Raw genomic sequence first — 10,609 nt, 5'->3', positions numbered from 1 at the left:
TCCCGCCCTTTAGGCGCTGAGGCCTGGGGTATTCTATCTCGGGAGCCACGCACTCGCCGCCTGCAGCTGGGGTCTGTGCTGTGCCCACGCTGTGCTGGGCCAAGTGGCCCCGTAGCCATCCGCGCAGGTGGCAGCTCCGGCTCCTGGGTGCAAGGGTGTCAAGGCAGGTGCACCTCGTGTCCGCCCTGTGCGGGCCCTTCTCCCCTAGAAGTGTCAGGGCCGCAGCGGAGAGGCAGGCTCAGGAGCAGCACCTGCAGCCTCTACCCCTCAGGGTGTGTAGGGCACCCCCTCTGCCCCCGTCCTGGGATGCTGCTCTGCCCTCGCTGGCAGCCCCGAAACTGTACCCGCAGTGCCCTACCTTGGGCTGCCGGGGCCTCTGCCCCATCACATCCACCACCCTGGCACCAGCAGAGCCACTGTGCTCGGGACCAGCAGCCACTGGCCCCCTGCTGTGGCCCCACTACCTCAGGAGCCCTTGGTGTGGATGGAGGGGAAGGAAGATGGCCTGAGCCTGGGGAAGGGGAGTCCTGGAGCCCTGGCTGCCCTGGTGGGGTGACTCCACAGCCCTGGGTGGCTTTAGAGAGGAGGCCTGTGGGAGCTTTCCGAGAGGTTGTCCCAGAACCCTAGAGAGCACTGGGTGAAGACCTTGAGGTCTGGGGCTCTATCAGAGCCCCGTGGAGCCGTTGACAACTTTCGATTGGGGCACTGAGAGCAGCAGGGAGCATTCAGGTGCCTTTATGGGGTTCCAGGGCCCTAGGGGTTGAGCACGGTACCAGGTGGGGCACAGGGCACTGGGAGAGGTGTGGGAGCACTCAGGGGCACAGGGAGCCCTGGGACGTGACACAAAGCCGGAAGCGCAGTTCCGGGGAAGCCCAGTGCCGTCCCTAGCTATCAAGACTCCACATAATGGGGGTGCCTCAGAGCCCTGCAGGATGTGGGGGGTGCTCTCTAGGGACTCTGGGAGCACTGAGCGGTCCTCCATCTGGCACATGGACCTGAATGGAGATGATTGTCCTTGGGGAATAAATGAATGGAAAGGGGGAGACTAGGGCACAGGGGTGGGACTGTTTCTCCCCTTTCCTGTCTTCTCTCTTGCAAGGAACCACAGGGGGTGCCAAGCACACCAGGCTTCCCCCTTTCCTGCAACAGGTAGAGGCCTACAGAGCACCATTCCATCCAGAAGCCGTGGCATCTCTCTCCCTTCCTTGGGATGCCCCAAGCTCAGCTCCCCTTCCTCTGTGTCCCCTCGCTCGGCCCCAACTACTCCAGAGCGTCACCATGTCAACATCGCCACTCCCCCAGGCCCTGTGTTGGGTCCACTAGGCTCCCCTTGCCTTTCTGCCCAGATCCATAGCCTGCCCAGGCACTGAGTGCTTTGGGGGCAGCTGCACTCCCAGGCAGGGTCAGTCCCTTCCCCGAACACACTTGATTTGGGATCAGTTGGTGAAAGGAGCTGCCTCAATGTGCCTCTGCGGGGTCCTGGTGCACTGGAGACCTGACACAGGCCCACTGACCTGCCCGTCGGGCCCCTGTCATCGGTGAGGAGGCATTATGCTGTGTCCATGCCCACTGCGCGCCACGGAACATCTGGGTCTCCGCCCCGGCACTGACACGGTGAGGGGTGAGGGGTGAAGGGTGAAGGGTGAGGGGTAGAGGCGGGAGCCTGGGGGAAGTCCATTCCCCAGGGGACAAACCCGGAGGGAGTGGCTTGCAGCCAACAAGGGACGCCGAAGCTGTGTGTGTGTGGGGGGGATGCGAAATAAGAACCAACTCCTCTAGGTTTTTCTGCGTGTTCTAAATGCACGTGTTACTTTTAGGAAAACACACATGCACGCACACCCGCAAACGTGGGAGAAAGACTAGCATGCAGGAAAAAGAACCGGCCGGGAGCCAGGGGTAGGTGGGGTCCCAGTTCCAGCCCTGACCCAAGCTCACTCCGAGTCCTACGGCCTGAACCAGGAGCTGGTCAGAGGCCAGGGAGAGAGACCGGGGCCCCTCCCGTCGGGGAAGTCCACCGGAGCCCCTGCCTCCAGCTGAGCGCTTCCCCCTGGGCTGCCCCACAGAACCGTGTGCGTGGCCTCATGTGGCACGCTGCCCTGCGTTTCCCTGGCACGTGTGCGGATCCCTGGGTGGCTCAGCGTTTCGGCGCCTGCCTTCGGCCCAGGGTGTGATCCTGGAGACCTGGGATCGAGTCCCATGTTGGGCTCCCGGCACGGAGCCTGCTTCTCCCTCTGCCTGTGTCTCTGCCCCGCCCCCCCTTCTCATGAATAAATAAATATTTAAAAAGAAAATTTTGAGAAACAATCAATCAATAAGTAAATAAATAAATAATAAATGAATAAGTAAATAATACGTGTGTACTTTGCAGGTGGAGGTGCTCGCCTCCCGCACAGAAAACCTGGAGATAAGCAAGAACATAGGCAGGTGAGGGGTGGGATTTACACAGGGGCGATGCGGCATCCTGTGGGCCTCTCCCCCCCCCCGGACAAGCGGCCGCCCGGGAGGAGCCCGCCACTCGCCGCATTTCCTCCCTGTCCACCTGCCCTTGGGTACTGAGGCCGGCTGTCGGCTCCTCCCTGTCGGAACATCTGTAGCCAGCGCTGTGCACGCACCCTCACCTGCATTTATGGGGGAGCTCTCTGCATCCCGTGGGGGCACGCTTCTTTGCCTAGTTACAGCAGCTTTGGGTCACGAGTCAGGGAGCAAACCCTACCAGTAAAGCACAAACGTGCCCGTGGGTAGCATGCGATCCCTACCCCAACCCCAAAGCAAGAAGGGAGAGCGAACAAAGCCAGATGTTGCTCGTGGAGACCCAAGGCCTGGAGGCTCCCAGCCCAAGTCCTTCCCAGCAAAGAGAGCCCACACGTTAAAAATAAATGGTCTTTTTATTGTGTCCACGAAAACAAAGTCAGGGTGGCCTGGGTTAATCCCCCCCGACGAGGTGACAACAGACAGGAGGCATGCAATGACAACAACCATGTTCTCCTCTCCAGGAGAAGGGTCTTACCCTCCTGGGCCCTGGATCAGAGGCAAGCAGGACCAGGAGACTCCAGAGGAAGGCCTGCCCGGGCCCGCCATGCCGCGGAGGGCCTGGGCTTGCCACCTCCTGGGCAGAACGAGGCAGGGGAGCAAGCACTGCCCTGGGCCAAGCCCAGCACACCGAAGCTAGAACACACAGAAAAGCCCCCACCCCCTCCCCCAGCAGACACTACTAAGGCAGTCAGCCAGGACTTCCGGGAACAGCTGGCCACGAAGCCAGCCCCTCAGGGCTCCGTCCAGAAGGGATTGCCATCCTCAGCCTGCATGGAGTAGTAAACAAAGAGCAGGAAGGCAGCAAAGACCAGGAACAGGAGCAGCTGGCCCCAGAGTGGGACCTGGCGGTCCTGGCCCAGACCAGCCCCAGGGGCCTGCTTTTCTGGCCGGATAGCACGACGGGTGAGCCACGAAGTGGGGGAAGATGAAGATGAGGATATGGGAGAGGTGGAAGAGGGTGTGGGATAATAGGACAGGCCCAGGGAGCTTCTGGAGATGTTGGAAACAGGGCGGTAGTGCACGATGTTCTGGTAGGCGCTGTCCCGGCCATACCCGGAGCGTTCCCTGAGGCAGAGGACAGCAGGTGAGCCAGGGGGCCTGCGCCCAGAACCACCCGCTGCCCGGCCCTTCCTGCCACTCACCTGTCCTTGCTGTCCTCTTCAGAAGAGAAGAGACTGTCATCGCGCACCTGCAGGTAACAGTCAGGGAGAGGGGACTGGCCAGCAGAGTCAGCAGCCTGTAGCCTGTCCCGTCCTCACTGCAAACTAGCCTAGCTGAAACACCCGGACCCTGTTCCCTCCAAAACCCTCCTGAGTTCCCAGCCTTAGCCCGGTAGGGCTTTGTCACCCGCTCCACAACTCGACAGGTATCCTGGCCGCCTGCACCTTACTTTCTGCCCCGGGGGGTCTGAGAAAGATCTCAAACCTAGATCCCAGGTCAGGGTGCACGGCGTCCCAGGTGCCCTAGTGTTAGGTCTGACACTCCCCCAAGGACGGCCCTGCCAAGGGAGGTGTGCACTTACCTTGCCTCTCGGGAAGCACAGGGCCTACCGCGTGCGCCCCCCCCCCCCCCGTCCAGGTTTTGTCCAAGCCCAGCTATGACCCCCACAGGTTGTATGCAGGTGCTCGGCAGCCAACTCACCTGGTGGTGAAAGGTGTCCGAATCTGCGAGTGAAGCTGATGGCTGGCGGAAGCCCTTGGAGGAGCCCACAGGCTCAGGGTCCCCGTAGGTCCTGGTGCTCAGGTAGCTCTCCTCGTAGTAGTCATCGCCGTAGCCTTGGGAAGGGGGGGAGAGCGGTAGCAAGGTGCACAGTGGCTGCGCCCACCTGGCCCTAATCTCAGTCCCACGTGGGAGCCTGTGGCACCGTCTCTCCCCTCTGGGGCTGCTGAGGATGACGGGCTTGAGATCCCAGGTCACCCCAACACCAGGCTCCCTGAGGGAGGGGGTAAGGGTGACAGGGTGCCCCCCCCAGGGTGCCCCCCCCCGCCCGCCCAGCCTTACCCTTGCTCTGGTAAAGCAAGGCGTCTTCTTTCTTGGGCAGATCGTACATATCCGAGTCCACGGATGCCGAATCTAAGTCTGGGGGGGGGGCGGGACCATTTGCCCCCGGCTCCCCTCCCTTCTTCCTGTGCCCCTCCCAGCCACCGCCCCTGCCACACCCTCCGGACCCCGTGCCCCCCGTCGCCCAAACCCCGTCCCCCTGGGAGGCCAGGTGGAGATCCGGGGCGGGGGCCTCACCCGAGAACCGATAGGAGAAATTGAAGGCGGACGAGTTGGGGGGCGACAGCCTCCGCCTCTGGGTCTCGTACTCGAAGATCTTCTTTTCGTAGAGCTTGCGCGTGGAACCTGGCCAGACACGGGACGCGGGGCGTCAGGGCCGCGGGCCGGACCCCGGGGGGGGGCGGGGAGGGGGCGCGCTCGCCGCCGCGTACCCACGACAGGCCCGTGCGGGATGTTGTACTGGCGCAGCACGGCGGCCAGCTCGGCGTCCGACAGGACCGCGTAGTCGTCCATGGCGGGCGGCGGGGACCCGGGGGCCCGGGCCTGGCGGGCGGCGGGCGGCGGGGAGCTGGGGGGGCCCGGGCCTGGCGACGCGGGCCCAGCTACCGCTGCCTCCGAGCACGGCGGGGGCGGCGCGAGCGTCTCGGGAGCGGCAGCGCTCGCGTCACGCCTGCGTCACGCTCGCGTCACGGCCGCGGGCTCTGCGGACTGCGCGCGGGGCGGGGCGGGGCCGGGCCGGCGGCGCCGGCGCGGAGCGGGGGACCGTGGGAGCGGGCGGGGCGGGCGTCATGACGTCAGACGTCGCAAGCGGGCGGGATAGGCTGGCGGCGGCGGCGGGGCGGGGCCGCGCTCCGGAGGGGCGGGGCCCGCCGGCCGAGGGGCGTCACGCGCCGGCGCGCAGGGGCGGGGCTCGAGCGAGGAGTCGGGCTTGCGGGGGCGGGGGACGAGCGTGGGCTCGCCGCGACGTGGGGGCGGGGCGGGGCGGGCGGTCGAGGCGTCACCGGCTGGCGTGTCGGGGTCGGGAGGGCGGGGGTGGGGGCCTACGCAAGTCGAACCGGCAGAAACCGGCCAGGACAGGAAAGCGGCGCAGGACTGACGCGCTGGGCGCGGCTCGCGCTCCCTGAGTCACGCGGGCTCCGACGGTCCCCGCAGCCCCTTGCCCCCTGCCCCCTCCGCACCCCGCGCTCCCCGGCCGCCCCGGGCCGGCCGCGCCTCCGCCGCAGCGCGAAGGGACCCCGATCCCGAGAGCGGGCCCTCGGGGCCGCGGGGCCCAGGCCCCGGCAGCAGCCGCCTCGGCCCCCGGTGCCACCCCGCCCCGCTCCGCTCTCCACCTGCGCCCGTCGTCCCGCAGGTCCCCAGCGCCTCCCACCCTCCCTCCCTCCCACTGCGCCCGGGAGGAAATGGGGCACTGGGCCAGGAGGCCGCGGGCACCCCAGGAGCGGGCATCCTTGCAAGGCACTGGGCGTGCCCGTGGGCGCTGGCAGGGGGCCGAGCCCGGCGTGCGGGCGGCGGCCAGCGTGCGCCCGACCCCCGCGCCAGCCACCTGGGGCGTCGGGGCTTTCCTCTGCTGTCCAGGGCGTCCCCGTGGCAGCCTGGGGGGGCGGGGAGCCTTCAAGCCCCCGACGACCTGCTGGGCCGGCTCTGCGCGCTTGGGCCTGGGTGGGCCCCGGGGTGAGCCGAGCACAGGGGGCCCCGGCGTACTCGCGGGTGAGCGCGCGAGGTTGCAAGGCCGTGGAGAGCCTGCACTGTCATTAGGAATTCGTGAAGGCCTTGGTCGCAAAGAGCTGTTCTGGGGGGATTGGAAAGGTGGTGACAATCATATTCTAAATGAAGCCAACTCAGGGAATGTGGGTACAAATGAAGCGCCCCCCCCCCGGAGGCCCAGAACTAGGAGCATAGGGAGAAGAGGTGCTATCTTTGATATCAGATGATAGCTAGTGACAGGGACAAGAGACAGGTCTCCGATTCATCCTGGTCCAGCTGGTGAGGGTCACAGACCAGTTCTCCTTGGGTCACAGGATGGAGAAGAGGAAGCCACACAGGGAGTGGTGAGATGGGGCCTTGGTGTGAACACACACACAGACTCGAGACGTGCCCCTGGCGGGGTTTGGGGTTTCAGAGCACAGGCCAAGCTGCTCCGTCTCCTGAAATAGGAGGAGGAGGTGCGTGGGCCTGCCGACAAGTGCATGGCAGTAAAGGGGAGGACAGCCCTGGGCAGGGCAGGCACTTGCTGCTTATCTTTCAGAGCAGGGAAGGAGATGGCATTTGGACTCTGGCGCGCAGAGGCTGCCTCATGGAATTTGGAGTTTTGGCAAGATCAGATTCCCCAGCACCTCTCCAAGCCTTCTTCTGCAATGCTGGCCCCTGTCCCAGAGGCTCAGTCCTCCCCCATGCCACCCCTCCCTGTAGGGATCCAAGCTGTTTCCTTATGAGGTCAAGGAATTCTAGGTTTGCCTTCTCCCCAAGGAGCACCCCCTCCCCCAGCACCTGCCTCGGCACTCTGCCTTTTATGTCCCACCTATGGCCCCACTATGGGGATCCCACCATCAATGGTACCAGGAGGCTGAACTGTGATGCTTCCGTGCGCCCGCCCCTTGGGCACCTGTAGCCCAGGTCCAGCCCCACCGCAGTGGAGACCTGCTCAGACCACCGGAAACCAGACACACTCTTGACCACGGGAGCTAAGAGGCCCTCTGCACCACCGCCATCACCGAGAGGAGGAATTGGGGGCCTAGAGAGGGCGCACACTTGCCCAAGGACCTCTAGTGCAGGAATTCAATCACGGACATTCCCACAGCTGGGTCCTAGTTCTCAGGGCAACGGCCTCGACGGTGTGGCCCAGTGGGGGTTCTGAGTCCTCAGAGAGGCTGGTGGGGGGAATCTTCAGCCTTTAGCGGGGCTTTCTGGGAAGGGTGTGCACAGGTAAATAAGAGGAAGAATTTTTCTGGAACTGCAGCCAGGGTGGGAAGAGGTAGGAAACCACTGATTCCAAGTCAATAATAAAAAGACAGTTTCCTTTGGGGCACTGGGTGGCTCAGTCGGTTAAGCACCTGCCTTCAGCTGAGGTCATGATCCCAAGGTCTCGGGATAGAGCCCTGAGTCAGGCTCCCTGCTCAGCGAGGAGTCTGCTTCTCCCTTTGCCCCACTCCCTGCGTGTGTGCTTTCTTCCTCCCAAATAAATCTTTTTTTTTAAGATTTTATGTATTTATTCATAAGAGACACGGAGACAGAGGCAGAGACACAGGCAGAGGGAGAAGCAGGCTCCCTGCGGGGAGCCCGATGTGGGACTCGATCCCAGAACCCCAGGATCATGCCCTGGGCCGAAGGCAGGTGCTCAACCGCTGAGCCACCCAGGCATACCCCAATAAAATCTTTAAAAAAAGAAAAAAGAAAAAAGTTTCTCTTTTAAGGATGGGAATGGTTCTAAGCAGTATACAGTGTAACTTAGGCTCCCAGCAGGGTTGAAGGTTAAAGGAAATGTATCAACTCAAGCACATTTCTCAGGATTAGTGTCCAAGGAGAGGATTGTTCAGTGAGCAATTAACATTTTCCTTAAAATCAGAATCTTCTTAATACTTTAGTTTGATACGAAACTTAACTCTTTGGCCCGCCTGGGTGGCTCAGAGACTCCTGATTTCAGCTCAGCTCAGGATCTCAGGGTCCTAGGATTGAGCCCATCAGGGCCTCCGGCTCCCCGCTCAGTGGGGAGTCCGCTTCTCCCTCTCCCTCTGCCCCTCCCCCTGCTCATGCTGCCTCCTAAATAAACTCCTTTAAACATTGTTTAAATATTTTTTTAAAAACTGAAGTTTTCAAGGATGTCAAAGATCCTTTGGATTTTACCTGCTGGTATTCAAATGCACTGAAACATTGCTCAGAGGCCGCCCCGGCGGCTCAGCCGTCTGCCTTCGGCCCAGTGCGTGACCCCGGGGTCCCGGGATCGAGTCCCGCATCGGGTTCCCTGCAGGGAGCCTGCTTCTCCCTCTGCCTGTGTCTGTGCCTCTGTGTCTCTCGTGGATAAGTAAATAAAATATTTTTAAAAAGAGAAAGAAACGTTGCTCAGAGAGTAACAAAAGTTGTAAGATCATGACTTGTGAAAATTATTATGTGGAAGATTGTCTCAATCAATATAAAACAGTGAATGGTTAGCTGACTAAACGCCTCTCAGAGAACGCCCTGTGTTCCAATTCTAGAACACGTTGGTTCATCTTGGTACTACTGACACGGCCAGGTGGAGATTCAGCCTGCCTTGGTGGCAAGAATGGAACTGATTCTAGTGGTTTTCCAGAACCTTCAACGCAAGGAGAAAAAGCCTGTAATTTCGTTTGATCTTCACCAGAGAGCCATGGGTGCTGTGGGTGCTGTGGGTGCCGTGGGTGCCGTACAAAGCTTTGCGCCCCCAAAGCCCGGAGGAAGGAGAGATCAAGAGCTGCCTGCCTTTCTGGCTTGCATGTGGAGGGGAAGGGAGGGGGGGTAGGTGTAAAAAAGGATTCAAATGGGGGTGGGGGTCCCATAGTCCAGCCATGTGGCTGGAGCCTCCCTCGTGCCCCCCCACCTGTTGCAGTGGCTCCGGTTGTAATGTCTGTGGTAGGGCGGGCCTCCGTCCTTGAAGGGCAGCCTTGGCCGTGAGCTCCAGCACAGCTACCCCACAGACCCGAATGCCTGCTGCCCATCTGTGCTCATCCATCGAGTGACGCAAAGCACTGCCCTCCCCAGCAGTGTGTGTGGGGGGGTTCCCACCAGAGGGAGCACAGGAGACCCCCACCCTCCTAGGAGATGCCACCGTGGGTGTGGGTGGAAAGGCCATCACCAGTAGAGCTAGCAAAGGTGGCAGTGAATGCCTGGGGGCCTTAGGGGACAACGGTGTCCTCCTGTAGTGTTAAGACTGTAGGTGGCTAGCCCAGTGCGTTCGGCAGCTACCACCAGCTTTGCCCTCCCTCCCTCCCTTTCTTGTTTTTTAAAAAAAAATTTAGGGCAGCCCAGGTGGCTCAGTGGTTGAGTGCCGCCTTCGGCCCAGGGTGTGATCCTGGAGACCCAGGATCAAGTCCCACATCGGGCTCCCTGCATGGGGCCTGCTTCTCCCTCTGCCTGTGTCTCTGCCTCTCTCTCTCTCTCTCTCTCTCTCTCTCTCTCTCTCTGTCTCTCATGAATAAGTAAATAAAATCTTTTAAAATTTTAGATTTATTTATTAGGGGGAGAGAGAGCGCGCACCTGCGTAGGGGGGTGTAGGGCAGAGGGAGAGAGAACCCCAAGCCCACTGCCGGCTGAGCACAGAACCCCACCTAGGGCTCCATCCCAGGACCCTGAGATCCCGACCTGAGTGCAGATCAAGAGTCCCGCGCTCAACCGTCTGAGCCACCCAGGCGCCCCTCTTCCTCCCTTTTAATGAGGTAGAAAAGAATAAAAAAGGTCAGAGCGCTTTTCAGGTACTTAGGAAAAGTCTCATTTTGTGAAACGTTTATTTCAGTTGTTTGCGTCCATGTGCGTGTGTGCGAGGGTGAGCACTCTCCCACGGCAAGGGCGCGCCACTGGCTCGGGACAGAAACCGTAGTTCTCACTGAGGGTTGTGGGCAAAATGTTAAAATGACACTTCTTAATGTGACCTTCCCCAAGGAAGTGACATTTGAGCCGCCTCTGAAGCTACCAAGAAGTAGGCCTGAGGAAGAGGAAGGGGGCCTGGCAGCGCCAGAGCGGAGGTGCCCACCCGGTCAGCAGTACCGGGCCGCGGCCAGGCGCCCTCCCACACTGCAGGCTGCACCCAGTCGTGGTCCGCAGGGGGCTCCCAGCCGGGCCTGGCACCCAGCAGGGGCCGCGTGGGGGGCAGTCAGGAGCTCGCTCCTCGGGTCCCTGCCCGCGGCGGCCCTGCGGGCGCCAGGAGCTCAGTGCACACCTGCAACGGCCTGCCGCGCGACCCCACCCGCAGCCCCGCCAGCCCAGGGGGCAGAGCCCCACTTGCCCCGCCGCCCCGGCTTGGGGCAAACGCAGGGGGCCGCGACTGTGGGCGGCTCCCTGGAGGGCGTGGCCTTGGCCGTTGGGCTGAGCCGTGGGCCCCGAGACCCCGCGGGATCTTGAGGCGAGC

The 10,609-nt window shown here is 62.0% G+C and overlaps 1 protein-coding gene across 2 annotated transcripts; it reads right to left on the bottom strand.

Moving 5' to 3' along the window:
- Positions 1-2,866: 2,866 nt before the first annotated feature.
- Positions 2,867-5,141, bottom strand: EMD (emerin). 2 transcript variants are annotated; one of them, XM_077887389.1, is made up of 6 exons: positions 4,965-5,141; positions 4,771-4,878; positions 4,534-4,611; positions 4,174-4,307; positions 3,675-3,748; positions 2,867-3,597 (listed from the first exon to the last, which is right to left on the bottom strand). In XM_077887389.1, the coding sequence occupies exons 1-6, from the start codon at positions 5,044-5,046 to the stop codon at positions 3,264-3,266; spliced, it is 810 nt and encodes a 269-aa protein (XP_077743515.1). In that variant the 5' UTR covers positions 5,047-5,141; the 3' UTR covers positions 2,867-3,263. The 2 variants fall into 2 exon arrangements, with proteins under 2 accessions (XP_077743515.1, XP_077743514.1); XM_077887388.1 differs by having other exon boundaries at positions 3,675-3,721; positions 4,965-5,135.
- Between the last annotated feature and the right edge of the window lie 5,468 nt (positions 5,142-10,609).

Source organism: Canis aureus, chromosome X, assembly GCF_053574225.1.
Source record: "Canis aureus isolate CA01 chromosome X, VMU_Caureus_v.1.0, whole genome shotgun sequence".
NCBI lineage: Eukaryota > Metazoa > Chordata > Mammalia > Carnivora > Canidae > Canis > Canis aureus.
This window is presented reverse-complemented; position numbering and strand designations above follow the sequence as displayed.

Coding starts and splice junctions, on each gene's coding strand:
- EMD (XM_077887389.1), bottom strand. CDS start 5,046: ATGGACGACTACGCGGTCCTGTCGGACGCCGAGCTGGCCGCCGTGCTG. Junction 4,308..4,533: donor CTTGCTTTACCAGAGCAAGG/GTAAGGCTGGGC, acceptor CCCCTTCCCAAG/GCTACGGCGATGACTACTAC. Junction 3,749..4,173: donor CGGACACCTTTCACCACCAG/GTGAGTTGGCTG, acceptor TCTGCTGGCCAG/TCCCCTCTCCCTGACTGTTA.